A 27,363-nucleotide genomic window follows, 5' to 3' on the forward strand; every position below is an offset into this window, starting at 1 on the left:
GTGCCTAAATAATCGTATCTAAAATTGCAGAGGCAACACAGGTTAAATAAGGTTTCTATATATTTTTTTCTGGGGGAGGCAAATATGAAATATAACCTACACCAGCAGCAAATTGTTTATCTTCTCAAAACAGAAATAATGAATGACATGTAACCTGCAGCTTGTTCAAACGGGTAAGACCTTTGGGGGTCACCAGTCGGTGACATGGTTCTTCTTTAAGTCACCAAGACTGCACATCACCTTTATTGGTTGCCCAAACACATGCAAATTGCTAACTCCACTAAATCTGCATTACTTCGTATTATTCTACGGAATTTTTTTTATAACTTTTACACTTATGTTAATTGACAAGGCACACACGAATAGCGATACATTCTGTAAACAATACAACTTTGAAAATGAATTTTAATATGCGATTTTACAATGAGTAAAATAAAACATTCTGCAAGAAATACAGTATACACAGTAAAACTCTTTAGTCAATCCCTTTTGAGGAAAGATTTCCCCACACCATGTGGCTTATAGGAGTTGATGGATCATACTTCACCACTCTGGTCAATGCGAATTGAATGTCAAAACTGGTTCAGAGATCACTGGCCAACGTTAGCATGACCAGAAATTAAACCAAGGTTACTTGATTCATAGCACAGTGCACGAACCACTGCACCCAAAAAAATGCAATGCGACAACATTTAGCATTACAATATGAAGCAACAGTTGAGAACAAAAATGTAGAATTTAAGTAACAAATTGCCACTTAAAAACATTGAAATATATACCAATATAAAGCAGGCCACGACTGAATACTTTTCTGCTCTGCAGTAGAACACTGCATACTGCGGTATAGAAAAAATTGGAAAGATAATCAATAACAAACTCTTCAAGCTCTGCAGTTGCTAGAATCACTTAAGACCTCTCCTATTCTGGTGCAGCATGAAACGGCGAGCTCATTAGAGTTCCTCTTGGAGCATGCGAACAATATTCTCGGCAGAGGGACGCTTCTGTGGGTCCTCATCGGTGCATGCTACGAAGAGATCAATGACGCGGGCATAGCTCTCATCCAGCTCCTCCATGTTGAGAGCAGGCCGTGAACCCAGGGCAGCGTAGTACTCTTCATCATCAAAGCTGTCCTCATTGCACTCATCTGTTGAAAATCCATCACGAAGAATTATAAAAAAAAATATCAACTGCGGTTTACATTTTCGTGGTTGTGCTGAATAGTTCCCCAAGTGCTTTCAGAAGGCCCCCAGCACTTGGAGCTAAAAGCCGGACATCAAGCGTAACAAGCTGTACAAACTTTAATTATATTGGCGAGCGAGCTCAAATGGCTGTCTGATATTACGATTAAAATTACGAGGGCAGTAAGTTTACATTCACACAGGTGATTATAGAACAACTTAGTTTTTACAAAGATGTGGCATGAGTAATGCAAGTTTGATTGAATGGTACGTAAGTTAATGCGTGGATGCACATGATATAGCACTTGCAAATTGGATGAGCATGAGTTAGTTCATTAAAAAAAATACATTTTACCACAATAAAGTGAAAGGAATTGAAATCATTTAAACCGTTCACCAGGATTAAGGTGGATACAAATCTTCAGCATAATGCACACATTGCAAGGTGGAGGTCAGTAGTATTTTACAAATTATCAAGTGGAAACTGACATGACATTATTAAAACATCATTAGCTCCAATAACACAAATTTTCCTAAGTATACATTGCACACAAAACACTGATACCCAGCAGAATATCCTTACCTTCGCTGTCCTCATCAGGGATGACTACATGTGGAATCTGCAGGCTCATCATTTCCCACAGAGTGAGGCCATAAGCAAAGATGTCAGCTCTGTCTGTGATGACGCCATCTTTTAGAGCCTCCTTTGGCTTCCAGGGCTCAGTACCAATATAAGCGTCTTCCTTGTTTTTCACTGATCAAACAGACATGTTCTTAACAATGCAATTGCAATACAACTTTGATGTTGCAGAGCAGTCATACCAATGTAGGAATATTGAAATCCTTAGGAATGTTCAGCTGCCCCTATAAGCCTGCACCCGACAATGCATTCCACTACTATTTAGCTCAGGAATATCCTTAAATGATTCTACACTTCATTACAAAAGCATGTTACCATAATGTGTCTAACAGAACCTAACAAATAATTATTGGATTTGATTATAGTTTTAATTAACTTGTGTGGTCTGCATACAGCCAACATTTAACTAAATTGAATTATCCAAAGGGACCTTTGGCACAACTACTAATTTCGTACAATTATTATTTAATTACACAACAGTATTGGCCTTGCCAAGAACACATATTTGAGAGCAACCTTTTTGGTATTCATGTTGCAGAATATACTACATTGCAGATCATTTGGCTGAGACACGCTTGACAACTTCTAAAGTTTTGTAGCAGCAGCAGGCACATTGATATATTTTATCGCAATGCACCGATACAATATTAAGAGCAGCATAATAAATAAAGTGAAATGGATGTTTCCAGCTGAAAATCACATGACTAGGTAAAATAATTATATTCAAGCTGATCTTAATGATCGTGATTGCGAGGATATCGCTAATGTACATGCATTTCAGATTTGGCCAAATTTAGACCAGTTTGCAGTCACAACCACTTATACAGGCAGTGGTTTTGGAAATTGGTGGATGACAATACTTGCACATGGTCTTTTGATATGAGCACATGTTACGCATGTTAACAGGATGTCTAATTTATTCCTGACGAATGAATATTGCCTATACAATTTAAAATGCAAAACCAGCATACATTATAATTGTACATAAGTGGCACTTTCGGAATCGTAAATCTGATACACGTTAATTGCAAAGACAGGTTTCTTACATTTCATATTCTCATCCAATGCCATGGCATATCCAACATCACAGAGTTTGATCTGTTTGAAATCGTCCATGATCACAATATTTGCAGATTTGATATCTGCATGGAGCAGCATCTTTTCTTTGTGTAAATACTGAAATACAAAACAACATGAAAAGTACATCTACATACAAGACTCAAGTTTCAAAAGGGAGAATAATGGGGACTTCGCAAACATATCCCCTCGCCTTCAAATTCTGCCTAGATGTTGCGAAACTTTACCATAACATCACGAGCGTTTTTATGAACCGTATGGCACAAATCTCTCCACGTGGGTAGAAGAGACCCTGGAGGGTGCGAAACCTGGCACAGTCAAGAGACATCAACATGCCCTGCTCCAGACCTTTAACATCATAGCCAGGAAGACTATACTGGTCAACTGGAAGGATCATGAGCCCCCTTCATGGAGACAATTGCACACTTAAGTGCACCATGCCCACAAGCGCATGTGGGCATGGTGCACTTAAGTCATAAGCTTAAAGGAAAGGAGTTTAAAGCCAGGTGGTCCCCTTTTATACAGTTTGGAATGAGCTGGTTGGAATAGGAGCCCTCGGAGTCAGGGACTGGAAAAGATGGGTATAGCCCCTCAGTGGTCAAGCGGGGAGCGAAACTCGAACGGTGGCAGGTCAGGATGAAGACTCATTAGCCATGCATGTTATTTGATTTTCAGGGTTTTCTTTGTCCCCCCCTCCCTTTCACCCCCCCCCCCACCCCCTCTTACCTTCCCCACCATCCCACCTCTCCCCTAGACATCCCTTATTAGGTCGATTATATCCCCCCTCTACTCCCCATTTAAATGTTCATATTCTCCCCGACATGGTTTCTTCACTTGGTTGAGGCAACAGGCCCCTTTCCCCATATTTTACCCCCTTCCTCCAGTTGCGTCGGGACCGTGTTTCGTGAATTACGATACCCGCTCACGAGAGCTGCATGGCATGCTGTATTGAGCACGCGTTTTGTTATAGAAAAAGGAACAACAAAAAATTCAGAACAAGGATGAAATATCAGTAATGTGCAGCACCTAGTAGTAATATATTATTTAGCTATATCAGGCAATATAGTCCTCAGATTACTGCATCTTTTCACAGTATCTTATTATCCGTGTTTCATACAAAAATCCTGAAATCCTTCAACTTTTTGTGAAGTTCGTGTCAGTTTGACATAAAGTAGACCCTTATTATTCGAGGGGTTTTTTTGCGCGGTTTTGCATATTTGCAAAAAATGTATTGGAGTGCAATTTGAAATTCGAAGGCCATAGCACGCTCCGAACCGACAAAAAGTCCAAAGGCATGGAAACGGTGTAGATCGTGAGAGCGCGGAAGTTGTCCATGAAACACTCCCCCTCAGTCTGCCACTGTCTACTGCAACGTTTACACGCGAGTGCTTTCCTTTACAATTCTTTGGAATTTGGACTGTATAATATTCATTTGATTATATTTGCAAATGTAAATGTTTGTTAATCATTATTAAAGGGAAGTTAAATAAAAAATAGCACTATACAATGCATGTGTTCATGAATATACAGTAAACCCTCACAAGGGTTACGTTCTTGAAAACGTTCGCGAATGCTGAATTCGCAAATGCAGAAACCTTGTTCCAACGGGAAAAATGTTGTTACGTTGCTGGTACGAGTGGACATGGGGGGGGACATGGTAAATGTTTAAAAACAATTACTACTATAAATAAATAACACATTATTGAAAACAATGTTTTGCATTCGCGTTCTTTTTAACGTACCTCAGAGTCGATTTGCTCATGCCAAAATGTAAAATTCGTATAAAGTAAAAATGCACAATAGAGAATTCAGAGCGGGATTACTGTGAGACTGAGGACCAAGTCGGCACCCGAGCAAGCATGCCGAATCTTCGCAGGCAGTTTCAAATGTAAAATTATGCGCACACCTCCCCAGTGTTGGTCTGATACGTTGGGAGTTGGGCGGGTCGCGAATTTGTATTCTTTTAGAAACTCGCGAATATGTGAAACGCGCTAAACAAGAACTTGCGCATTTCGAGGGTTTAGTTGAATGTATACACAGCTTGTTTTAACATAATACATGTTTCTGCCCCCTAACCCTATTTTCCTCATCAGCTTTAAGTATTAATATTCGCAGATTTAATATACGCGCCTTTCTCCAGGAATATATCCCCGGCGAATTCTGTATTAAAGATTTACTGTACATTACCTGGAGCCCTTTGGCAACCTCGAGTGCTGTTTTGAGAATGACAGATGCTGGGAAAGGTCCCAGATCATTATCAAGTCGCTCTTCAATAATATCAAAGAGGGACTTCTCACCCCCATATTCCATGACAAGGGCTAGACCACCATCATTTGTCTGAGCCATGGCTCTGTAACCTGTGAGGAATGGACGGAAAATAATTCACCATGAAACAAAACAAGGCCTTGCAACGACAAAAGCAAAAAGTTTCAACTGCGTTGTTTCCTTTTCTCAGTCCCAAAGTAATAATATAATTTACAGTGGTGCTTTTTAAGTTTCCCAAATCACCATGAATACAATTACATAACGATAATATGTAAAGTTAGTATATATCAAAAATATATAAAAATGCAGGTGTTAAATGTTAAGGCTGGCAAAAAAAATCCATTACTTGGCAAAAATTTCGTGTGCAGCCCTTTGTCAATAAACTACTGGATAATAGGTTTCCCACACCGTACAAGTCCTAGGGGTTAGTTTACAACAATTCCCCGAGTCGGTCAATGTGGATTGGTTAAGGTGGGGAGGATAGACGTGGGAGCATAAAAGTCCAGTAAAGGTATCCCTCGATGTATGAACGTTCGGTTCATGTAATTTCGCGTTAAGGCAATTGACAAATTATGGACACTTTTCAATTAACGAATTCGAATATCCACGTTGATGAAATTTCCCACGGCACGCGCCATGAGATCCCTACAGTGCAACAATAACGCCTCCACATCTTTCCAGGCATTCCAACATGCAGATCTTTTTAAAAAACTAATAATTTTTGATTTAATTTAATTATCATTCAATCGTGTTAATATTTATTGTTATTTTTCAATTTAGAAAAGTGATCAAGGTGTATATTTAAAGTTTCGAAGTAAAGTTGGAATGACTGTCCGAAACACATTCCGAATGTTTCGTATTAAATTAGTGGGAAAAGCAATTTAGACTTAAAAAACATGCATACAATAATTTTTTTGTAAGTAAAGTAAATTTAGCAATACCTGTACGGATTTTTTTTTAAGCAATAGGTACATTAGAAAACGGAAAGAGGTGACAGTTGTTTCACACACCAACAATGTTCGGGTGGCTTAGATTCTGCAGGAGTTTGGCCTCTTCTTTCAGCCTCTTCTGATATTGTTCTTGTATGCCACTCTTACACAGTGAATTTATCTTCTTGACGGCCCATGGGGAACGACAGACACCTCGCGGAGAGCTGCCATCATCACAAAAGATTATTATAATCCATATCACCATTGTTATTAAGCCAAAAGGTGTGTCAAACTTCACAATTACAAACTTATAAAAATGAATTATGCCCTGTACAGGCTAAGCAAAATATGGTAGCCTAACCTCTGGATGACAGGTAATTACTTTCTAATGTTGATACATTTTTCCAAAATATAGTCAACAGAGTTGAAATATAAATATTTTAATCTTTACAGTGTATACATTTTACAAGCTAAGAATTTGGTTAAAGTACACTAAAACTTGTTTGTATAAAAACTACGGCACTAAATCTTGAAGTTGGCCACAATACCCAGAAGCATGTCATACCACCATACCTGGTACACAGCTCCACAAATCTGGATACCCCTACCTGTCCAACATCCAAGTTATTATACTCTTGGGTCCTTCGGTCAAGTTAATTTATTTGCGTGACTTGACCAAAAGACCCAAGTGTATGAATTCCTGCAGTAACGAGAGCTTTAAATCAAGATCCAAGTTATTCTAATACGTATTATGTACGTATGTTGAAAGTCATAAATATAACAAAATAATACAATTATACGACTTATTCAAGTCCAGAATGATCGAGTTCTACATGAGTAGACTCATTAATTTCAAATAAACCACATGTTTTGAAGTTAGAAAAATATTGAGAAACGTTTAATCAAGCGATTACAAGAATCACAGTAAAACAGGTAAAAACCAGCAGGAGCCAATCTATATATTCTATGTGTACAACTGATGACAAAATATATCCCTGGACCATTCTGACACAGGGTGTGCAGCTGTGATATTTCTGAAGGAATTATTTATCTCATTCAATTATAACACAAATTTAATATTTTGGGAAAATAGCAAAAAATTGGAAGTAAATAACTAAATACATTAACACATATGAAACCTTCAGTACTCACCGCTTCAAGAGGTACACATTTACGCCTGTGCCATAGCCCAGTTTTTTCATAAATGGTGAAGGAGGGATCTCCATTGATGGTGCAGGTGTTCCCTTTCCTAAAATCACAACAGCAAGCAGCGTTACATCTGGTTCATACAGTCAATTAAAACACTCTCCTTGTATATTTATTTAGGATGAGTCTATTTAGGATGAATCGAATTTAAATGAACAAGGGCCAGGTCAACCCTCTACTTTGGGTTCCAATGCAAAATTAATCAAATTGCACTGCCATTCGGGCATTTTTACATGGGAGGAAAGACAACGTGAATAACGGCTATTAACACAGCAAGTGTGTTTACCTCCCAAGTGAATGCAAATTTACGACAAATTAATTAAGCTGCTGGCTATATGCCACACTTCCCCTGTAATCCGCGACACACCACATTGGCGAGAACATTCGGTACAACCTCCGCGGTGCACCGTGGATTACCGGATCTGCAATATGGCATCTCCCCCCCTCCTCCCAAAAAACGAATGCTTCTCAATTACAGAAAACCCACATGTTTCTCTGACTGTACAATTTGTATGGAAAACCCAGTGAGCACAACGGCAACCCTGACTTCACCTGTAACCTGCAAGGACTTCACACGCGGATTCTTCGGGGTATGAAACAACACCTCCATGCCAGGAGATTCTGCACCACAATTCACAACGAAAACAACAAGCGGGTATTATTAATACGTGAATAGTCGTGTCTCGCTTAACGGGCGTTCTTTCTACGAGAATGCGCACTGACGAGCAATTTGAATTTAGACCAATCTGTTCGCAAAACGAGAGAAATGTTCACATAGCGAGCGATGACCGATCGATCGGCAGGGGGCGCAAGGCAGCCCGCAGCTGTTTGTTTACAAGCTCTCCTATGCCGAGTGCGCACGTGTTTCATAGTATGAGGGCAGGTACTGTACCTGCAAGCACTGTAGTTCTTCATGTGTGGCAAGTGTTATATTTGATGTTTTATTACTTTAAAATAACAATTTGTATTTCTCACGTAAAAAAATAGTTCAAGAGTGGAACATTTTGGGGCCGAAACGTAGCTCAGTTTTGAACATGGGGGTCGATGAGAAAAGGATGATCGTTTGACGAGTTTTCGCTCGCCGAGAAATGTTCGCGTAACGTATCTCGCTCGTTAAGCGAGACACGCCTGTAACAGTGAACAAATATAATCGGCAGTGAATTAAAAACAGTATCAAGAGCAAGAATATCAACACTTAGTGAACATTGCGTGAGCAATAACAATTACTGAACAGCAATGCGTAAACGAGGAGTCAATTAGTAAACAATAACGAGTAAAAATCTTGACTTAAAGCTTTCGTGACTGCAGGAATTAATATTCTTTAGGTCTTTCGGTAAAGTCAAGTAGATAGATATCTACGTGTCAAGACTTTCACGTAGATAGGTTAAAAAAAAATAACAAAAAACTCCGACGTTTCGATCGCAACAAGCGGTCGCCTTTGAACCTATCTACGTGACTTTACCGAAAGACCCAAGAATAATAACGAGTAAGTTTAACACGTCGGCTTTCGCGACCAATATGCATAATACAGGGGGGTTTCTTGAGTGGTGGCGGGTTTAAGGACACATTTATATTTACGCGATCTCATCCCAAAAACCTGTATCATTAATAACGAGTAAGTGACGACCTATAACCAACAATCACCCGCAACGCGCCCAATCTTTCAAGTGTTGAGTTTGAAGAGCGCCTGGATGTGCGGCCACCATGCACGAGGTTACGTGGCACTCAGAACAGCAAATCTCACTCTTCTACAATGTCCCTCGCCTTCTCTAACACCGCGGTGACCGACGTGGTGAAGTATGGTCAAAGGGTCCCAGCATGGAGTCTTTGCCCCCCCCCGCCCCACGACGACCTACACGGCGTGGCGAAGCCCTCATCCAGCAGTGGATTGCCCCAAGGGCCGTGGTACATGGACATAAACACGAGCTACGGATGAGGAGTCCGTAACGATCGACATGTTATAGACGAGCAAGGACACTTACGAAACAACAACACCGAGCAGACGCATCCAGTTCAACACGGAGGCTTTCGCGACCAATATCACCCATAACAGAGGGGGTTTTTATGGGGGTTTGATCGCGTAAATATAACCCCAAAACCCCCCTCTATTGTGGCAGACACATCGAAAGGGCATTTAGAATCGGGCGACACACTGCAGGCGACGTTCGCGCTCCTCGTTTCAATTTAATTTCGTTTATTTTGGTATCGCCCCGTGAGCCATGCGGGTGGGCAAATAGACGCGCGCCACTTACGTGTCGGCGTATAGTTGTCGAACGTCGGCTGGTATTGCTGCGGCGGTAACCTGTAACGTTGGAGGAGTTGTTGTTGTTGTTTGCTGGTTGTTGTTGTTGTTGTTTGCTGGTTGTTGATATGTTGGCGACAAAGACCGCAGCGAGCGAGCGGCCGAACTCCCGCGCTTTTCGACGCCGCGCGTTGAACGACGGGAAAAGCCCAAGTCGGGCCGCTAAGTTTAATGTTTCGTTATTTTTTTTTACCTTTTTATTATTTTTATTCTCGTAATTTTAGCTGTTTAAAACGAGACGCGCGAGGGAGATGAATCACTCAATTAATCGCTCGATTAATCGATTTTTTAAAAATAAAAAATCGATTTTGTGGATTGCGTAATGACGTCAGCACGTAACGTTCGCGGTTGGGACGACGTCGCGGGAATGACGTCATCGCGAAACGAGGTTGAATGGGGGCGGTGACGTCACCCAGCAGTGGATAGAACATGGCTGTACACGACACGTGGTGTGTGTGAGTGGGGGGTGTGGGTGAGGTGGATGGGGGGGGGTGTTGGGTGGGGGGTGAATCGAGGGTGATCAATCGAGCGTCGAGTTTGCCGCTCGCTCGCCAATCGACTGGCTCGGTGAGCGGTTGAGCTGGCCTGGCTCTCCCCGGTTCCGCGTCCACGTGTTTTGTATTTTAACGTCAGCTGAGAATATCTCTCCACTCGTAACAACGTCAAATATACACACACACACGTACACACAGGCGCACATTTATAGACGACACAGGCACAAACTAACGCCGTAAAAGCGGGACACGCCGCAGCCCGTCCTTCGTGATGGTGAAGAACAAGAACAAAGGTGCGTTTATAAAGTGGAGTTGTTGTCGTGCTGCTAGGCCTCTGTGCACCCTGCGATCCTTCTAGTGCAGCGACTGAAACACGCAATAGCGAACCACTGTTTTCTTTGAGTCGTTTAATATTTAAGTGTTTAAATGAAAGATTATTGCGTTGACATTTGAGCCCACTTAGCCGAAGCTGACGTACACATTCCTGGTGATTTTGGTCATGATGTGCTTTTACATTTTGAATGATGTAACTCGAGTGTATTTGACTATCATTTTATATAGCGCCTTATGACAATTACCATCTCAAAGCACTTTAACAAGGTCGTAGCAATGCGAGTGAGGTACACCAATCAGCAACGTTACGGTAACAATAGAAACGCCTTGCCTACACATGTAGAAACTTAATTTAGTTTAGGAAAATAAGCGCCTAAACAATGCAGGTTGTTTATTTACGCTAGAGGCGATTTTAGTCTTAATAAGGGACCTAGGAAGCCGGAAATACAGAATCTGAAAATGTATACTGGAGGAATCCGAAGAGCTCTAAAGCTCTTTATCACAGATGTCCCGTGGGGGCAGGTGAGAGCATCACAACAACAAACAATACAGAAACACGATAGGCGTGCAACGTTTAGAAAAAGGTAATCACATCATTTAAATAATATATATGAAACTAAACTTTTATCTGAGCAGGTAAAGCCCACAGCTATTAGCATCTTTTACATTTAATAGATGAATAGAAAGGACATTGAGATGAGAGATATGTAATGCAATGTTACGTGGGTGGTAGTGGAGAGAGAACACATGCGACTTTAAATTACACTTAAAGCCAGAGAGGGTAGTGGCCTCTAACAATTACTGGAAATGAGTTGCAGAGAAGAGGTGCATTATAGCTGTATGAGCATCCCCCAAGTGTAGATCTTTTAGGGGATAAGAGGACCAAGCAAACCAGAATTAGAGGATTTTTTGTTGTTCATATTCAATGTAATAACTTGTCATTCTTGAATAGTCTTACAGTGATGTGATATTTTTCACCTTAAATATAAACCCAGAAACAGAAGCACAATTCACAATGTAGATGTCGTATCCTGTAAAACGCCACGCAAGCTGTGTGAGCTGTGTTCTGAGTTCGATCTCGGCTGAGTGTGTTGCTTACACAAATGCTGCGTGAAAATGTTGGTCTGGAAAGCCAATAGACTGGTAGACTAAAATATAATGTAATCTTTGCCACTTTTCTGACAGGCGGTGGAGCGAGCCATGCAGAGCTCATGGTGATGACCATCACAGACATCATCAATCAACTACTGGAGGCACACGAGCACAAGAAGGATGTTAACCTAAACAGGTGAAGTACTGCAGGTTCATTTATAAGTTCGTGCACTAGAGGTCACATGAAAGAGATAACTCGTATGCTTCCGTGGGCTATTCTCTAATACTACGGGTTGCACTGCTTTGCAAAATATTGGAATCTATATTTTCGTCTCATGACTCATTGCTGGTAACAAAGTCGGCGTACAATAGCAGAAACATTGTTTGGTAAGGAAAAGAAACATAGTAGTGTGCGTAAAGATGAAGCTTTTAACCAGTGAGTCTTGCCTGATTGGATATGGACATGAACAAATACAATGAGACAAATCTTCTAAAGTGACTAAATAAGTGTTTGCTATGTATGTGTCCGATGTATACTGTGGATACTCTTGCAAACGAGATTGTCCACCTCGACGGACTGTTTACGTAACAGATTTTAATAAATAAAATAAAATGTGCATGTTACAGAGTCACAGCAGACAAGATGTGGATCCGTGAACAAGACAGAAACATAAAGCTATAATGGCCAGTGGTTGAGACTTACAATGGAGTGACAGTCAAAGGAGGATGTCCAGTGAGGATTTAGAGTAATGACATCAGCTCATACTTAGGTGCAAGTTGGTTTGTTGCATTACAGAACCGTGAGGGAGTGCAACAGCTCAGGGAGGCTTTGATTCTGCAGTAAATGATTATGGCTGATGATAACGGTGATGGAAACATCTACATTTGGCCACATCTCAACGCAACATAATTGTCAGTGCTGTGTACAGTGGAGCTTTGCCTAAGTGATCAAAGCCTATTTCAAGTTTCACACAATTTTGTGTTGGTCATTACCTGCACATGTACATGGGAGCACACACATTGAAATGTATTCGTTTTGCTCACACAGACTAAAGACGAAGGCGGCGGCCAAATATGGGCTTCCATCCCAGCCGAAGCTTGTCGACATCATCGCCGCAGTGCCGCCGCAGCACAGGAAAGTCCTCGTGCCCAAACTGAAGGCCAAACCCATCCGCACGGCCAGCGGGGTACGTGAGCAGGGCTCAACCACATGCACAATGTGCCACCCACATTTAATTCTCTTTCTACATCGGTAGTTCTGTGTATTGCCTTTGCTTGCAGCAGTGCATTTGTCAATTCTTTCCCAGAGTCTCTTAAGTAGCCCAAGATGTGTGAAGACAGAGTTTACATTTTTTTATTCGTGTTTTGTGGGAAATGTGACAAGCAAGTTGAGTTTTGTTAACGTTTCTCTGTTATCAGATTGCAGTGGTTGCAGTCATGTGCAAGCCACACAGGTGTCCGCACATCAACTTCACGGGAAACATCTGCGTGTGAGTGATCTGCACTGATTTTATCCCCCCCCCCCGTGTAATTTGAGATTGTTTGCTCCACGATTAATAGATTGTGTTGATTGTTTGCATGTGAATCACATGTTGGCAGATAGTCATATGTTGGTATAAAACGATTTAATGCTGATGGATTGCTCCATTTTAGCGGTAATGGTAAAACGCACCAAGCTTGAATGGCTATGCCAGCTTATACATTTATCCATTTATCTGTGTTTTTCCTCAGCTATTGCCCAGGAGGCCCAGACTCAGACTTTGAATATTCAACCCAGTCGTACACAGGCTATGAGGTAAGGTTGTTTGGAAGTAAACAAAATAATTAAATAGACTTAACCTGATTCAAACTAAGGTTGCATAGCAACTATGTCCGTTAGCAAACTCATAATTTAGTTTTCGTTGTCAAAAACGCCTAAATGCAATAACATTTTAAGCAAACTTTAACTCTTATTGCCTTTCAGTGTTTTTATTTATCCAGGAAAGCATAACATCTAAAGAATAATTTTCAGGGGAGTCCTGCATTGGGATGTTTGGCCAGTTCGATTAAATATATCAGCATGTGGGGGGAAACATGAGTTCCCAGAGAAAATGGAAAATAATATTCAATCTCCACACAGATTTATTCAATAAATCTTTGACAGCCCACCTCAAAATAAAAGCCAATAACACCTAGTAACCCCAGGCAGCCCCCCATCCAAGTACTAACCAGATTTAACCATACCTAGTCTGTAACACTTTGAGGTTGATTTGGTAAGACACAACCTCGGTTCTAAAAGCTAAACATTTGTATTTACTTCCTCCAGCCGACATCCATGAGGGCCATCAGAGCTCGCTACGACCCTTACTTGCAAACCCGCCACCGTGTGGACCAGGTGAGGCATTTGGTTCCTTAAATCATTGATTTTTAATTGCACCAGCTGATGGTGCACAACTTTCATCTAAAATCGGTATTAAGTTGACTTTAAAACATTTCATTATATACTAAAATGCATCAACCTTAAAATTCCTCTTTACTGTATGCGAAAATAGTGGCACTAATCACTGAATGGGGAAACTTGTATCGTATGTTGGATTAAAGGTGGAGTTTTTTCAGATATAAACTTGTTAGTTGAAAATAATTAAAACATTTATCGTTATTATGATGAATATTATTGTACCCTCTTTTCATGTAATAATGTATGTAATTTTGCTGTCTTACCCGGTCCTATGGAAATGTGATGTAAGGCTCAAAAATGTCTCGCTTTAATTAGTCAATTTGTGTTTCGCTCACACGCGTGTGTTGTGGTTGCAGTTAAAGCAGCTGGGCCACAACGTGGATAAGGTGGAGTTCATTGTCATGGGTGGCACATTCATGGCCCTGTCGGAGGAGTACAGGGACTACTTCATCCGCAATCTTCACGACGCTCTCTCGGGGCACTCATCCAACAGTGTGGCTGAAGCAGTCAGGTGCGTGTCCGTGTGAGTGGGCTTCCTGCTTAAATAATTTATGTTGGCCACAAGGTGGTGGGAAATTTACATTGGTATTACAAGGATTTGTCTCCATCAGACAACCACCTTCACCTTGACTGAGTTGAACACACCCTCTCCCAATGAGTTACATTTGTAGCCTTAAAATTGTGAGATTATGAGACGAGCATCCTCAACACAGCACCACCACCCCTCCAGTTTAATCTGCTCAGTTGCAGATTGATAATTGCTGTTAGTAACAGATATTCGATTTTTCTGTCACTTTTAGTTCTACATGGAGATCATTTTCATTCAGTCAGGGACATATCACCTTTTGTCCACATATTACAAACATATGGTTTATATCAAAACTAAGCTATTGATCTTTTCTTGTGACATGCAGAAATTAAAATGAACAGCACATAGTTTTTTTTATAAAGTCATAATAAGATAAACTTTTTGGTCAATAGCAACAAAGGGGAGTCTGCCATAGGACAGCGCCGCACAGTAGGGGTGTACGGAAGCAATTAGAATCCTACGCATCGAGCATGAAGCCAGCACGTGCACCCATTCAGAGACGAATACATCATAATAACATCGCTTCTACGATCTAACAATAATTCGTTTAAGTACTTTTACTTCCAGTGTATATAATAATTGTGGGTTTCGGTTCAAATTGCCTCAGACAGACCAGAACATGTTTGGGATTCTTACGATGCAGTATACATGCCAGAGACTCCAACAGCCAAACTAAAGCAACTTGTCAAAGTCTCTTAAAAGTAAGGGGAGAAGTGTCCCACGATATTCAGTGTGGCTGTCTGCTTATTTTCTTTAATTGGTTGAAAGGGTTGGCTTCAAGAAGAAAGCCAAATGGGATATTTATTTTTAAAGGGTTGGCTTTAAGAAGAAGAAGAAAACCAAATGGGATATTTGTTTTTTAAAAGGAAAGCTAAAGAAAAACACAAAGATGCAACATTTAAATAAAAAAATCAATATTTTTTGCTCTTCTGCTCACCATCACTTTTAATGCATAATGTGTTAATATATGTAAAATTGTAGAATTTTGAAAAATGGCATGAGTTTTAAATGGCATATTTCCTTCTGAGTACTGCTATTTCTCTTGTTGGGTGTTTCAATTGATTGAGTGTTTCAGTCCGGCGTTTAAAAAAGTCTTGATTTAAAGAAAGCTTGCCCTCATGAATTCTATAGAAATGTATTAACAAATCTTAGCTGCCCTCTGTAGATACTCGGAGAGGAGCAAGACCAAGTGCATCGGCATCACGATAGAGACACGGCCAGACTACTGCCTGAAGAGGCACTTGAGCGACATGCTCGGCTACGGCTGCACCCGCCTCGAGATCGGTGTGCAGAGTGTGTACGAGGACGTGGCTCGCGACACCAACAGGTGCACACGATGCATCCCAGAGGCCCTTCAGGGTCTTCATTACCCTTCACTTGTTCATGTGGATTTAAATAACTGTGACCTTGTGTCATCATTTAAGGCCCTTCGCCAGTTCACTACTAGATGAAGTCCCCAATTCATGTCAATCATGGGAGTTTTTTGGCCCATACTTCACCATAGTGGTTTGGATTGTTCCTGGGTGGGGTGGGCAGGATCAAGTCCAGTGAAAATATTGCTCACCGCTGATGTTAGCCATGGCCAGGAATCTTAACTTGCATTACTGGGTTCACAGCGCAATGCGCTAACCACTCTGCCATCACTCGAAGCCCTGCTGACAGGAGGAATTCATCAAATTTGTTTTTAATTATTTGGTAAAGTTCCATACACACCAAGAGCAACAAAACCAACATACATTTTGACCTTTCCACGAGTGAGCAAAGTGGTCCGTGCAATACCTGGACATTACTCTTTACGACGAATCCTATTCAGTCAGCCAAATGTTTTGTGTGGTGCTTGTTTTTTTGTTTAAGATTTTTACCAATGTTATACGATGTTGTTTTTATACTCAACAGAGGCCACACAGTGAAGGCGGTCTGCGAATCCTTCCATATGTCCAAGGACGCAGGTTTTAAGGTGGTGTCACATATGATGCCAGACTTGCCCAACGTGGGCATGGAGAGAGACCTCGAGCAGTTCATAGTAAGTGTTGTATCGACCACTGGAGAAAATTCCCTACTAAAAGAAGTGAACACATCACTCCAAAAGAAAAAAAAATATGTTCAGTGCACCTTTTCAATTGTGTTACCCTAGGCGACAGGGATGCAATACTTCGCACTACTGAGCAAAGTAATAATAAAAATTCATCACTAGTCTGTAAAGATGTTTTCCAGTGGCACTAGCCTTGTGAAACTAAGTCCCTAATGAAACCATTTCAACAATATCTCGGTCTGGTGAAACTCAAAACACCATTCCACAAAACAGAAGCCATTAAAAAGAAAATCAGACGAAATGTAAAATGAGAACAGAAGGCAAAATTGTGGTTACGTGCTTCACGTAGAGGGGACAATTGTACACCAAGTTGTGCGTTTTGGTGGACAGTGTTAAGTGCGAGGGTTGGAACATGGTCTTATCCATTGAATATTTCTGTAATTTAAATGTCCACGTTTCTGTACAGTGTCTTGAGATGCAATTGCATTTTGTGCGTTATTCATAATTAATGGTAGACGTGGTTTGGTATATATAGGGTATTAAGCATTCTTGCAATGTGCCAGTTACAGACCTATTTAATAAGTGTCAGCCACTTAATATTGGTCATGTTCAAAATGTACATTTACCTTCTTTTACTAAGAAGATAATTGCCGTTTTTACATATTTTTAAAACGAAAGCAAGAAAAATCCGCTTTTACAGTTGTCATGATAAGATAGGAAATCAGGCCACACATAACCAGTAAGCATGTGACGATGCATCAATTAAATATTAAAAATTGCTTCTTATGATAACATTAATTAAAATATGCCTATAAAAATCTATTATTCACGTTTAATGAAAATTATGTTTAGATTTTTGCAAATGGAGCAAACCAAATTCTGCATGACAAACATTTTTTAATACTAACTGTTTAACAAATTAAATAATCTAGAATTTGTTCATAACCTCAAATAATGATAAGCCTTCCAATGCAGTGGGTGCAGGTGTGAAACATTACATGTCGAACAATCAGCATGCCACGGTAAATCACTCGGCCATGCATCCTTGTAAAACCTAATCTATCTTGGAATACTAGCAAACCTGTTAAGCAAATTTTAACCCCACTCAGTCACCACTTGTCCATGTTTGTCACAGGAGTTTTTTGAGAACCCAGCGTTTCGGCCAGACGGCCTTAAGCTATACCCAACGCTGGTGATCCGTGGCACAGGCCTTTACGAGCTGTGGAAGACGGGCCGCTACAAGAGCTACCCACCCAGTGGCCTGGTCGACCTGGTGGCTCGCATCCTCGCCCTGGTGCCACCCTGGACTCGCGTCTACCGTGTGCAAAGGTATGGTTTTATCTCGAGCAGTCTAGGCACAAGGGCTTGATCTTTACAGCAGTCCCTTTATGCAATGGCATGAGTTCCTTTGGTGGTGCAGCATAGTTGGTATGGGCTGTGGTGCTAGAAATTAAATAAGGCCCTCTTGTCCAAATTCACCAATCTTTGTAGTTGTGTGCCTGGGGGGGGGGCCCTTTTACCTATGAGGCAATTGCATTGCCTGCATGCACGATAGCTACACCACCAGTGGTCACCCATGTTTATTGGATGGGACTTTTATTGTAGGGTCTGCATTTATGGGACATCACTTAAAATTGTCAAACCTAGCTTCAATTGAGCTTTTGTCACGACTAAACCCAAACCACGCATCTTGGAATATAATGTTCTCATAGAGCCTGCATTACATATTCCACCATTGCAGGGACATCCCCATGCCACTGGTGAGCTCTGGAGTGGAGCATGGGAACTTGCGTGAGTTGGCCTTGGCACGAATGAAGGACCTTGGAACAGAGGTGTGTATGTGTGGGCCTTGATTCTTTCAGGTACAAATCCATAAACTTGCCAAGTATCCTCCATCATCCTATCCAACATCAGGTTACCCTTGCAAACACGATCATGTTTTCCACATTTGTTTTAGTGGGTTGTTTCTGTCTGCTTGTTAAATATTGGATGGCTTGGAACCATTCTTCCAATTCGCACATTGGCATTTAGTCTTGATAATTTATTAAGTCCCAGTGTTTAACAATGGGCCGTAACATTGCCTTCGGATGACCTACTTTTATCATTATTATTGTGCAATCTTTTAGTCTCCACAATCCCTCCTATATTGGTCAATTTTATAATATTCCTCAGACAGTAATTTGTAATGGATTTTGTATTAAAACCTGTAAACCCTGGACTCTGCGTCAATAGCCCTGACCTGCAGCACAATAATCTTAAAAATATACAGTAATATTAGTTTTTTCTAATTTCATTGACCATCGTTCACCATGAATCACGGCGAGCTCCTTCAATCGGCCAGTCCCTTGGCAATGGGATTTGCCCATTATAGATTGCTTACGTGTGATGTTATTTTTAATAACTAATCTGATTTATTAGGTCTTGCTTTTGTGTTTGAAATGCAGTGGGACAATCAATTCGCGTGTAAGTAGAAACGAATTACAAGTGAATCAAACAATACAGATGTCCACTCACGAACCATTAATTGTGTAATTTTAGTGCCGAGATGTCAGAACAAGAGAGGTGGGCATTCAGGAGATCCATCACAAAGTGAAGCCATACGAGGTAATCCCATCACTGGGGTGGCATGCAACATTCATAATCTAGATGTGATTACCTAATGATAGAGATAAATGTCATGTTTCATTTTCAGTCTTGAACATTATTAACCTTGTAATTTACAACTGTATTATTGATAGTACACAAAAAATGTTGTCTACCCGTTACACCATTTGTAGTATAGTATTTGCTATCGGGATGGCTTCTAGTCGTTCATGTCTGCTCTTGACCCGTCATACATTCAGTGGGTCAGAAGCCCCTGGCAAGAGCACACTTTGCGTCTCTGCAGGTGGAGCTGATCCGGCGGGACTACGTGGCTAACGGCGGCTGGGAGACGTTCCTGGCGTACGAGGACCCGCGCCAGGACGTGCTCGTGGGGCTGCTGCGTCTTCGTCGCTGCTCGCCCGACAGCTTCCGACCCGAGCTGAAGGGCGGCGTGTCCATCGTGCGTGAGCTGCACGTCTACGGCAGTGTGGTGCCCGTGAGCGCGCGCGATCCCACCAAGTTCCAGCACCAGGTAGTGGCGATGAGCTCCTCGCACCGCCTTAAGTTGAAGGATGTGTCCTCCGTAACTCTCAGATGTGTTTTTCGGTTGTGACGTGTGTTATTTGGCTTAGTGTCCAACGTTTCTCTTCACGTGCCCATGAGCTTCAGGAAGCGAGTTCAGTTCACGGTACAACTCGAAAACACATCGGAAAGCTACACAGCACAACCGTGAAACCCTACACCTCTGCATTTTGCGCTGCAGTCAACAAGCCTTGAAAATATTACAAAGACGTGTTATATACAAAATTTGACACTGGCAATGTTGCAAGTTATTATACGAGTTATTTTACACATGATCATATTGCAATTATATACTGTACTAGCCTTTTGCCCGTCCAAGGACGGGTGTATTGCAGTAAATCTGAAACTTGCAAGCGAAAAGCAGACCGCGACGTGATATTCATTGCATCCATTCGTGTGCAATTTGTAAGGCCGCGGTGACAGACTTATTTTATTTAAAGATTATAATCCCTTGATCATCATGATGTCCTTTATATGGTGTATATAATAGCAATCTTTGTGGGGCTGTGTTATGGACACCAGAGAGCAGTGCAGCAATATTTATTGTACTAAACTATGCTCCAACATCTATGGTCCCACATCTATGAGCAAATTTGTGAAGTATGGTCCATTAACTCCGAAGACCCAAACTGCGTGGTGATGCTCTCTAACAGTGAATGACTAAAGGGATATACATGTCCATACATGTTTACTCTGTTTGGACTTGTGTTAACATGTGCTGAATTATATCTTGCAGGGATTTGGGATGCTGCTCATGGAAGAGGCAGAGAGAATAGCAAAGGATGAGCATGGTGCAAATAAAATAGCTGTCATTTCAGGTAATGTGCCAAACACCATCAAGTTCCATGACCATCACCCTAATATCTGATGTGCACATTCCAAATCGGTGACAAAGTCCGTTCCCTTATACTTGCACAGAGGCTTAATTTATTCACTGTTTAAACCAAGGAATTATTTTACTTGCTGTCTGCGCAGGAATTGGGACACGAGACTACTACCGCAAGATTGGCTACGAGTTGGAAGGGCCTTACATGGTGAAGAAACTGGACTGATTTGGGGGAAAATACCATGCCAAGCTGAATAGATGGATGCCAACACTTGTTCCCTTAGGTTGCGGTACCATCACCTGCAAATGTCATAATCTGTGAACGCGTTTGGCTCCGTGCACATGCAGCGCGAGAAGGCAAAAGCTCCCAACTGTTGCTGCTGCTCATGATATCTGAGGTGCTACCTTTACCTATTTGCTTGCCTGTTTATTCAGTACCCATAACCCACGGTTTAATTCCCTCCCCACCAGCAATAGAAGCGTATGACCAAGTCACCCAGAATGTGCCCAATCTCTTAAGATGTTGAGAAGCTAAACAAGGGTTGAACATGTATAGTGCTGGGATTTCTGGCCACCAAGCACAATGGGTGGGCATAGGCTGTGGAGCTACGTGGGGGGCTGCAGAAGGTGGTGCAGAAAGATTATTGTCATACTGCACTACCAGGCTCCCCCGTCTATGTTCACAACCGTGATATTAAACAGCGTGTTGCAATATGATCAAATACACCTGCGACCCGCATGCCATCAGGAGACCCTCATCCAGCAATGGATTGACAAAAGGGCTGTACATACATAAAGATATGTCACCGGGCATATCACGGACCCCTGGTTATTCATTCTTTGAGCTGAACTGGACGGTTTTTGGTCCATGAGTCCAGAACAGATATTTCACTTGTCGATAGCACCTTAGGTGGGATAACATTCGTGGTTACAATTTAATGTGGCCAATTACAGTGAATTATGTGATGGCTACTTTACACGTGTGCTTTCAAGTAATCCATTCTTCGTAACCTTATACATTGTTACTGCAAAGGTTTTGCTGCCTTCGGTGATACTAATTTCTGCTCGAGCCCATGAACTACATGATGTGCATATTCCTCACCTACAGCTGTTTTCAGGCAGGTGCCGAGTCATTTGGTGCTTTTTTAAATGTATCACTTTAGTTCCACATTTTCTGTTGACACTTTTGTGTGCAGCACATCTGAAATAGCACCTCAGTGTTGTTGCACGTTTGACAGGTATTGTATTATAGCATGGAAAATGTATTTATTAATGGAAATATTTTTTTGCATTTGTAAACATGTTCCTTGTACTTATTGAAGATTATTAAGCTTAGCTGTTGCATGTACAGAGGGTGTACATTGTAAAAATGTTTTAAACAATATGCTTTAAATAATGTTATCAGAATAAAATGCTGAGAAATATGAACCCAGTGCTTCCTTCTGTCGTACAATCACAATCCTAGTTGGTCTGGAAAATTAAATCTTGTATGAGCCCTGAGAAATCGTTAGTCCCATCCATATGGTAGGGTGTGAATGTGGAGGCAAATGGGAGTTGTCACAGAGACAAAGTAAGATAAATAATAAGCCACTTAATGATTATCGTAATCATTACCCACATACTCTTTGGTTCTTTCGGTAAAGTCACGTAAGTATAAAATACATCGCGACGTTTCGATCGCAATACAAGCGACCGTCATCAGGTGGAACAGATACAACAGGAGAGTTTATATAGGATTTTGGTGGGCTCAACCCAAGTGTAAGTGGGCGGAGCTAGAGAAGGAATTTGTACGTAAATGTGAGAGATTAGCATGTCAATGTGAGACGGTCCCACATTTACACTTGCATACAAATTCCTTCTCTAGCTCTGCCCACTTACCCTTGGGTTGAGCCCACCAAAATCCGATATAAACTCTTATTGCAGCAGCTCTTTCTCCTATGTCAGGAGTTCTGTTGTATCTGTTCTACCTGATGATGGTCGCTTGTGTTGCGATCGAAATGTGATTTATTTTATTTTATACCTACGTGACTTTACCGAAAGAACCAAAGAGTATGGATTCCTGCAGTCACGAAAGCTTCAAATCAACATTACCCACATTTAAAGCGTCTGCAATGTACATCCGAAATTGTAAAACTGGCTAGATGTACAAATCTGACCATCCAAACTCCGATGTGGCCATGGGTGTGCATGTGTGACCCAGGTCCCAAGCGTCCCTGCCTTTACTTTTGTGATAGGATACTCCAGCATGGAGATTCCCATGGAAAGTCTGTTAACCAAGAGGGCTGGGGCCATCTAGAATCCTGGATCAGGCCCCAATACAGCATATGCCCCACAATATGCCCCCACATATCCCCAGGAGAGAGGGTACAAAAGTATGACAACAAACATTCCCAAAGACAACTGAGCAGACTGTCTCCATATAGTTGTCATATCAAAAAAAGTATTATGCAACCCATCAGCTGCGAGTAAATTTCAGTAGCATTCAAAATCTATGGACCGATTTCGACAGTCTCATCAGCAGTCAAGCTTGCTAGAATCAATAATGGTGAGCCGCCGATCTTACAGGCAAAAGCCCTCTCTAAGATCTGTCATATGCCTAAAGATAACATAACCAATTGTATGCAAGGGTAAATGGGAAATCATCAAACTCCTTGACCTTCATGAGCCCATAATTGTTTAAGTCAGTATTGGGACTTCCCACTCACCCAATACCGTGAATCTCATTAATGTGTACACATGCCAGTCTAATGTATACACCTGTTGCTTCATCTGTGTTGTTTCCGGATCATACAGGATCGCTCATTGTTCTTGCTGTCATAGTTTGCACAATCACAAGGAACGTTGAAGAGGGTGGCATCTGTAACGTGCAAACCCTTAACAAAGGGGTCTATACACATACGCTTATTTGCTTTACGTATGTAGATACACAAAACTGCAGTATATGCGTAGAGTTTCAACAGTTCTAAAGGGCTGTTTATTTACCCTATCACACATCTACAGCATCTATCTTCCGAGTCGCCAAGGGGGCCCCCTTTGGTGGCGAGATGTTAACTACTTCGCCTTGTTTGCAGGAGTCCCTGGGTTCGACCCCGACGCCTGTATGTGTGGAGTTTGAATATTTTCCCCGTGCCCGTGGGTTTGTCTGTGTCCTCTGGCTTTTCACTCAACATTTAGAAACATGCGTTTCGAGAATGTGGCTGCTATAGATTTCCACGTGATCAGCCACTTGGTTGAGCTTTCATTTGTGGCCAGGTCGCCTCGGAAAAAGAGCTCAATAGCTCAGTGGGCCTTGCCTGGTAAAATAAATAAAAAATAGTTTAGTTTAGCCCTTGTGATGCTCATGTAAATGTTATTTATGAACTGTATTTTAAAGGCATTAATTTATATTAGATGCTTTTGATAACTACAATAAAAAAAACATTGAATATTCTCCATTTATCAAATTAAAGCACTATGTGTGCTTAACCACCTTGCGCTATAGTGCAGGCAACCCTGCCCATCAGATGAATGGCGCTTCGTCATTCAGAACCGTGGACACAGACTCCGAAGCCTCCTCTTCAGTGCAGTTCACAGCTTGGTCGGCAGTCTCAAATCGACGCACGACAGCCTCCCAGTCCCCGTCAGCTGCTACGATTTTTTTTTATTATCTTGGTCCGAGTCGACGAAACCTTGGGGGAATATTCCGCTGGTTTTAGGATGGCTAAATAGGTGGTAGGGGGCGCTGTGTCCATTCGTGTTGTCTTTGTTATCGACTCTGGAGGTGGTTTTATTTGTATGTTGTTTAAATGATTTGTTTACCTTATACTTTGCACTCATATCGTGTTTTTGTATTGTTTGTTATTGTAACGTTCTGACCCCGTGACCCTACTGAACATCTGTGAAAAATAGTTTTATAGCTCATCGGATTCCTCCAGTACAGATATTCTGAATCTCTTCTGGAAGAGCCTGTGAGAGCCAGTGGTTATCCTTCGTTGTGGTTCAGAGGGTGCTTGGTTCTCACCCAAAAGCGGTGGAGATTGAGGCCGTTCTTGTGCCAGATCTTCTTCTTCTTCTTGATGCGAATGGCTGGCTGGTCGTGTTTGCTCCAGCAGTCATCTTGCACCAACCAATAAACATTTTGACTGCGTCAGTCAAAATGTTTCTCCAGTCTGAGCCTGAGATTCTTCCTTTGCAGCCAAAGGAGAAGCTGGTCCGGCCGTGATGTCTTGGCATTGCGATGTCTCTGGGGTTTGCCCTCTTGTGAAAACGTTCAGAGCATTTTCCACTCTTCTTGCTCCAGTTGAAACTCTATGCGGATGTTTTTCTTGCGCCTTAAATTTAGACATGTCATTGTGTCATCCCACCGCTGGTTACGAAGCCTATATCGCTGTGTATGAAGCCTATACAACATACACAGCACCTTGCATTCGGAGTCACTAAGCAAAAACCCACTGCTAATGGCTCCCCACCCCTTTGAATAAGCCCCCTTCCCTTTAAACCACCACCACCCAACAGCTGATCTCACGCGCCTCTTAATTGAGATGCGCGAACAAAGACGGTCACAGCATCGCACGCTTTCAGACGCGTTTCTGGGGTCGTCTGGAAAGTTCTTCCGATATTAGAAAGCAAGCTGGGAGCTATGGCACTTTTAAATCTAGATTGAAAACTCAATTCTTCAGAAATGCTGTTGTTGTGTTTAGTTTGTTGTCCTTCCCCGGCACCTCCAATTAGCTGGCTGCGTACGATGCGGAAGAAGTTCAGCCTACATACACGCCATGTTGCCCTCTTCCCATTAAACCGTCACCCAGCACCTCATGTGCAATTACATTTATGCTGCCAGTTCCCGCTCCTAACCCCCCTGACCCCTTTTTTGTTGGCAAGAATCAATCAGCGTGCGCCCTGCGTCTCTCTCAAGACTGCCCGACCCGAAGTGACTGCTTAATTTCATTTTCCCATACGCACAGTGATCGCTCCTTGGCTGTGTTGTACTACTATAGAGCCAACACAAACCACGGTAGAAGCCCTTTGTGGAATGTTTAATACCACAACACGATGTTTTCGTTACATTGTCCTTTTTTCTACATTTGTGTCCAAGTTTTATGTCCGTACCATGCCATGCGACGACGTATACATTCGGTACTCTCATCAAGCAGTGCATCACCCCGTGTTATAGGACAGCTTGCGAAATTATATTTCATACAACTACTTCTAAGATCCTGAAAGCGAATTTTATTATCTTGTATACATTCGGGGGGTTCACGTTTTCAAAAGTTCTGCTATAGAGATATGTTTGTCACATGGCAGTAAAGCCCAATTCATTAAAAAAAAGTCTCAGCGAGCTTTCATCCACATGAAATGAGATGGGCTCTTATAACTAGCTTGAGACCATCAGCTAAACCTTCATTCAGATGGCTACTCAGATTCATGTTTGGGATCTCATCGGTGTTGATTCAGTTCTCCCATCCCTGAGCCACCCAGGCACGTCGGGAAAATAATTTTCCAATATGTATTCAACAAATCAGCTCTTCAAGATTTATCTTCGGGCTGTACTGCGTGTTATTCAGCACAATGTCCGACTTTTCGTTCCACGTGTCTCCCAACAGGTGGAGTGAAACATCACACATCATGCCGAACAACTTGGGGTACAACCTGAAAACACAACGGGGAGCTACTTTATCACTTAAATAGTCCTATGGAGAGAATAACCCCTACTATGGAGTTACAGAATTTCCACCACTGACCCCGGGCCACCAACTAAGGTGCATGCTGCCCCACTGCTCGTTTAGCCAGACACTGACTTCTCCACAAATCTGGCTGTCGCCTGATGAAGCTAGTTGTAATTGCTGGCGAAACGTCGTACTCAGTTTGTAAATGTTGTGGCTTGGCTCTCCAACACACTGATGTGCTGTACTAGTGACGAATTGGCACTTTCTGTTTACGTGACAACCCTTACTAGTTGGCTGTGTCGGGTGGTGGCGGGTTTTAACGACACATCTATATATTTACGCGATCTAACCCAAAAACCTCGAGTGAAGATAAAACGAAACCTACATTTGACGGATAATCTTTGTGTTTGGCATCAAGCTGTAGCAGAAATGACGGTGGCAGCAGTAGTAGTGTAGTGTGATGAGTGAGGCAGCAACACTATTTTTCTGGTTCACTGTAAAGGCTGCCCTCTTATCACAAAACTGAGACCAGGCGTCTGCAACCTGCCACTCCGGAGCCGCATGCGGCTCTTTGGCTGCTCTCTTGCGGGCAGCCGTCTTTTTAAAAAAAACACCATAATTCTTAAACGTAATTTAACGTAAAGATAATTGATTAAATATGGCAGAGAATGGGTCACTATGGAATGTCTTGGTGGCAACAAAATATCGAGCGAAACTGTATTGTTAAATAATAACGAACGGGGGGGGGGGTATTTAAATATATGCAGTTTATTCCATCACCTATTTTGTTTATTTAAGTCAGAATTTGTTTGTCACCTATGTTTGTGTATGTGTACAAGTAGCTTTGCGTGTGATGCGGCACTATTTCGGTCAAAGACCAAAAAAATGGCTCTTCTTCTTTGAAAGGTTGCACACCCCTGGCTGAGACCATGTGCACAGGCTCCCTCTCTTAGGTGGAGCACAGCCTGTGACTTGGAACTCATAATAATTGATTAATTTCACCCATCATCCCTGCCTACTCTCCCCAAGGGCTACATTGGTGGGTGGCGACATTCTAATGCACAATGTAATTGACAATGTACACCACGCCTCAAGTCATAGGTGTGCGTTGTCATTCACAGTCGGTTTTACTAGAAACACTTTCGATGTATGA

At 41.9% G+C, this 27,363-nt stretch overlaps 2 protein-coding genes across 3 annotated transcripts; one reads left to right on the forward strand and one right to left on the reverse strand.

Moving 5' to 3' along the window:
- Positions 1-387: 387 nt before the first annotated feature.
- On the reverse strand, positions 388-9,753 carry PBK (PDZ binding kinase). Of its 2 annotated transcripts, none has more exons than XM_078594423.1 (8): positions 9,549-9,753; positions 7,848-7,915; positions 7,242-7,338; positions 6,171-6,313; positions 5,083-5,252; positions 2,865-2,994; positions 1,762-1,932; positions 388-1,144 (listed from the first exon to the last, which is right to left on the reverse strand). In XM_078594423.1, exons 2-8 carry the CDS (start codon positions 7,903-7,905, stop codon positions 951-953), a joined length of 963 nt encoding a protein of 320 aa, XP_078450549.1. In that variant the 5' UTR covers positions 7,906-7,915; positions 9,549-9,753; the 3' UTR covers positions 388-950. The 2 variants fall into 2 exon arrangements, with proteins under 2 accessions (XP_078450549.1, XP_078450548.1); XM_078594422.1 differs by lacking the exon at positions 9,549-9,753 and adding an exon at positions 8,188-8,423 and having other exon boundaries at positions 7,848-7,916.
- A 423-nt stretch (positions 9,754-10,176) lies between these two features.
- On the forward strand, positions 10,177-21,993 carry ELP3 (elongator acetyltransferase complex subunit 3). Its single transcript, XM_078594424.1, has 15 exons — positions 10,177-10,384; positions 11,610-11,712; positions 12,565-12,703; positions 12,936-13,006; positions 13,248-13,311; positions 13,822-13,890; positions 14,310-14,464; positions 15,708-15,869; positions 16,439-16,565; positions 17,710-17,903; positions 18,316-18,406; positions 19,113-19,178; positions 19,462-19,689; positions 20,476-20,557; positions 20,715-21,993. Exons 1-15 carry the CDS (start codon positions 10,363-10,365, stop codon positions 20,789-20,791), a joined length of 1,650 nt encoding a protein of 549 aa, XP_078450550.1. The 5' UTR covers positions 10,177-10,362; the 3' UTR covers positions 20,792-21,993.
- Positions 21,994-27,363: the final 5,370 nt, after the last annotated feature.

The sequence above is a fragment of the Lampetra planeri genome, chromosome 5 (assembly GCF_965212315.1).
Source record: "Lampetra planeri chromosome 5, kcLamPlan1.2.h2, whole genome shotgun sequence".
NCBI lineage: Eukaryota > Metazoa > Chordata > Hyperoartia > Petromyzontiformes > Petromyzontidae > Lampetra > Lampetra planeri.

Coding starts and splice junctions, on each gene's coding strand:
- PBK (XM_078594423.1), bottom strand. CDS start 7,905: ATGGAGGTGTTGTTTCATACCCCGAAGAATCCGCGTGTGAAGTCCTTG. Junction 5,253..6,170: donor AAGCCACCCGAACATTGTTG/GTGTGTGAAACA, acceptor CATTCCTCACAG/GTTACAGAGCCATGGCTCAG. Junction 2,995..5,082: donor AGGTTGCCAAAGGGCTCCAG/GTAATGTACAGT, acceptor TTTGTATTTCAG/TATTTACACAAAGAAAAGAT.
- ELP3 (XM_078594424.1), top strand. CDS start 10,363: ATGGTGAAGAACAAGAACAAAG. Junction 13,891..14,309: donor CCCGCCACCGTGTGGACCAG/GTGAGGCATTTG, acceptor TTGTGGTTGCAG/TTAAAGCAGCTGGGCCACAA. Junction 18,407..19,112: donor TGAAGGACCTTGGAACAGAG/GTGTGTATGTGT, acceptor GTGTAATTTTAG/TGCCGAGATGTCAGAACAAG.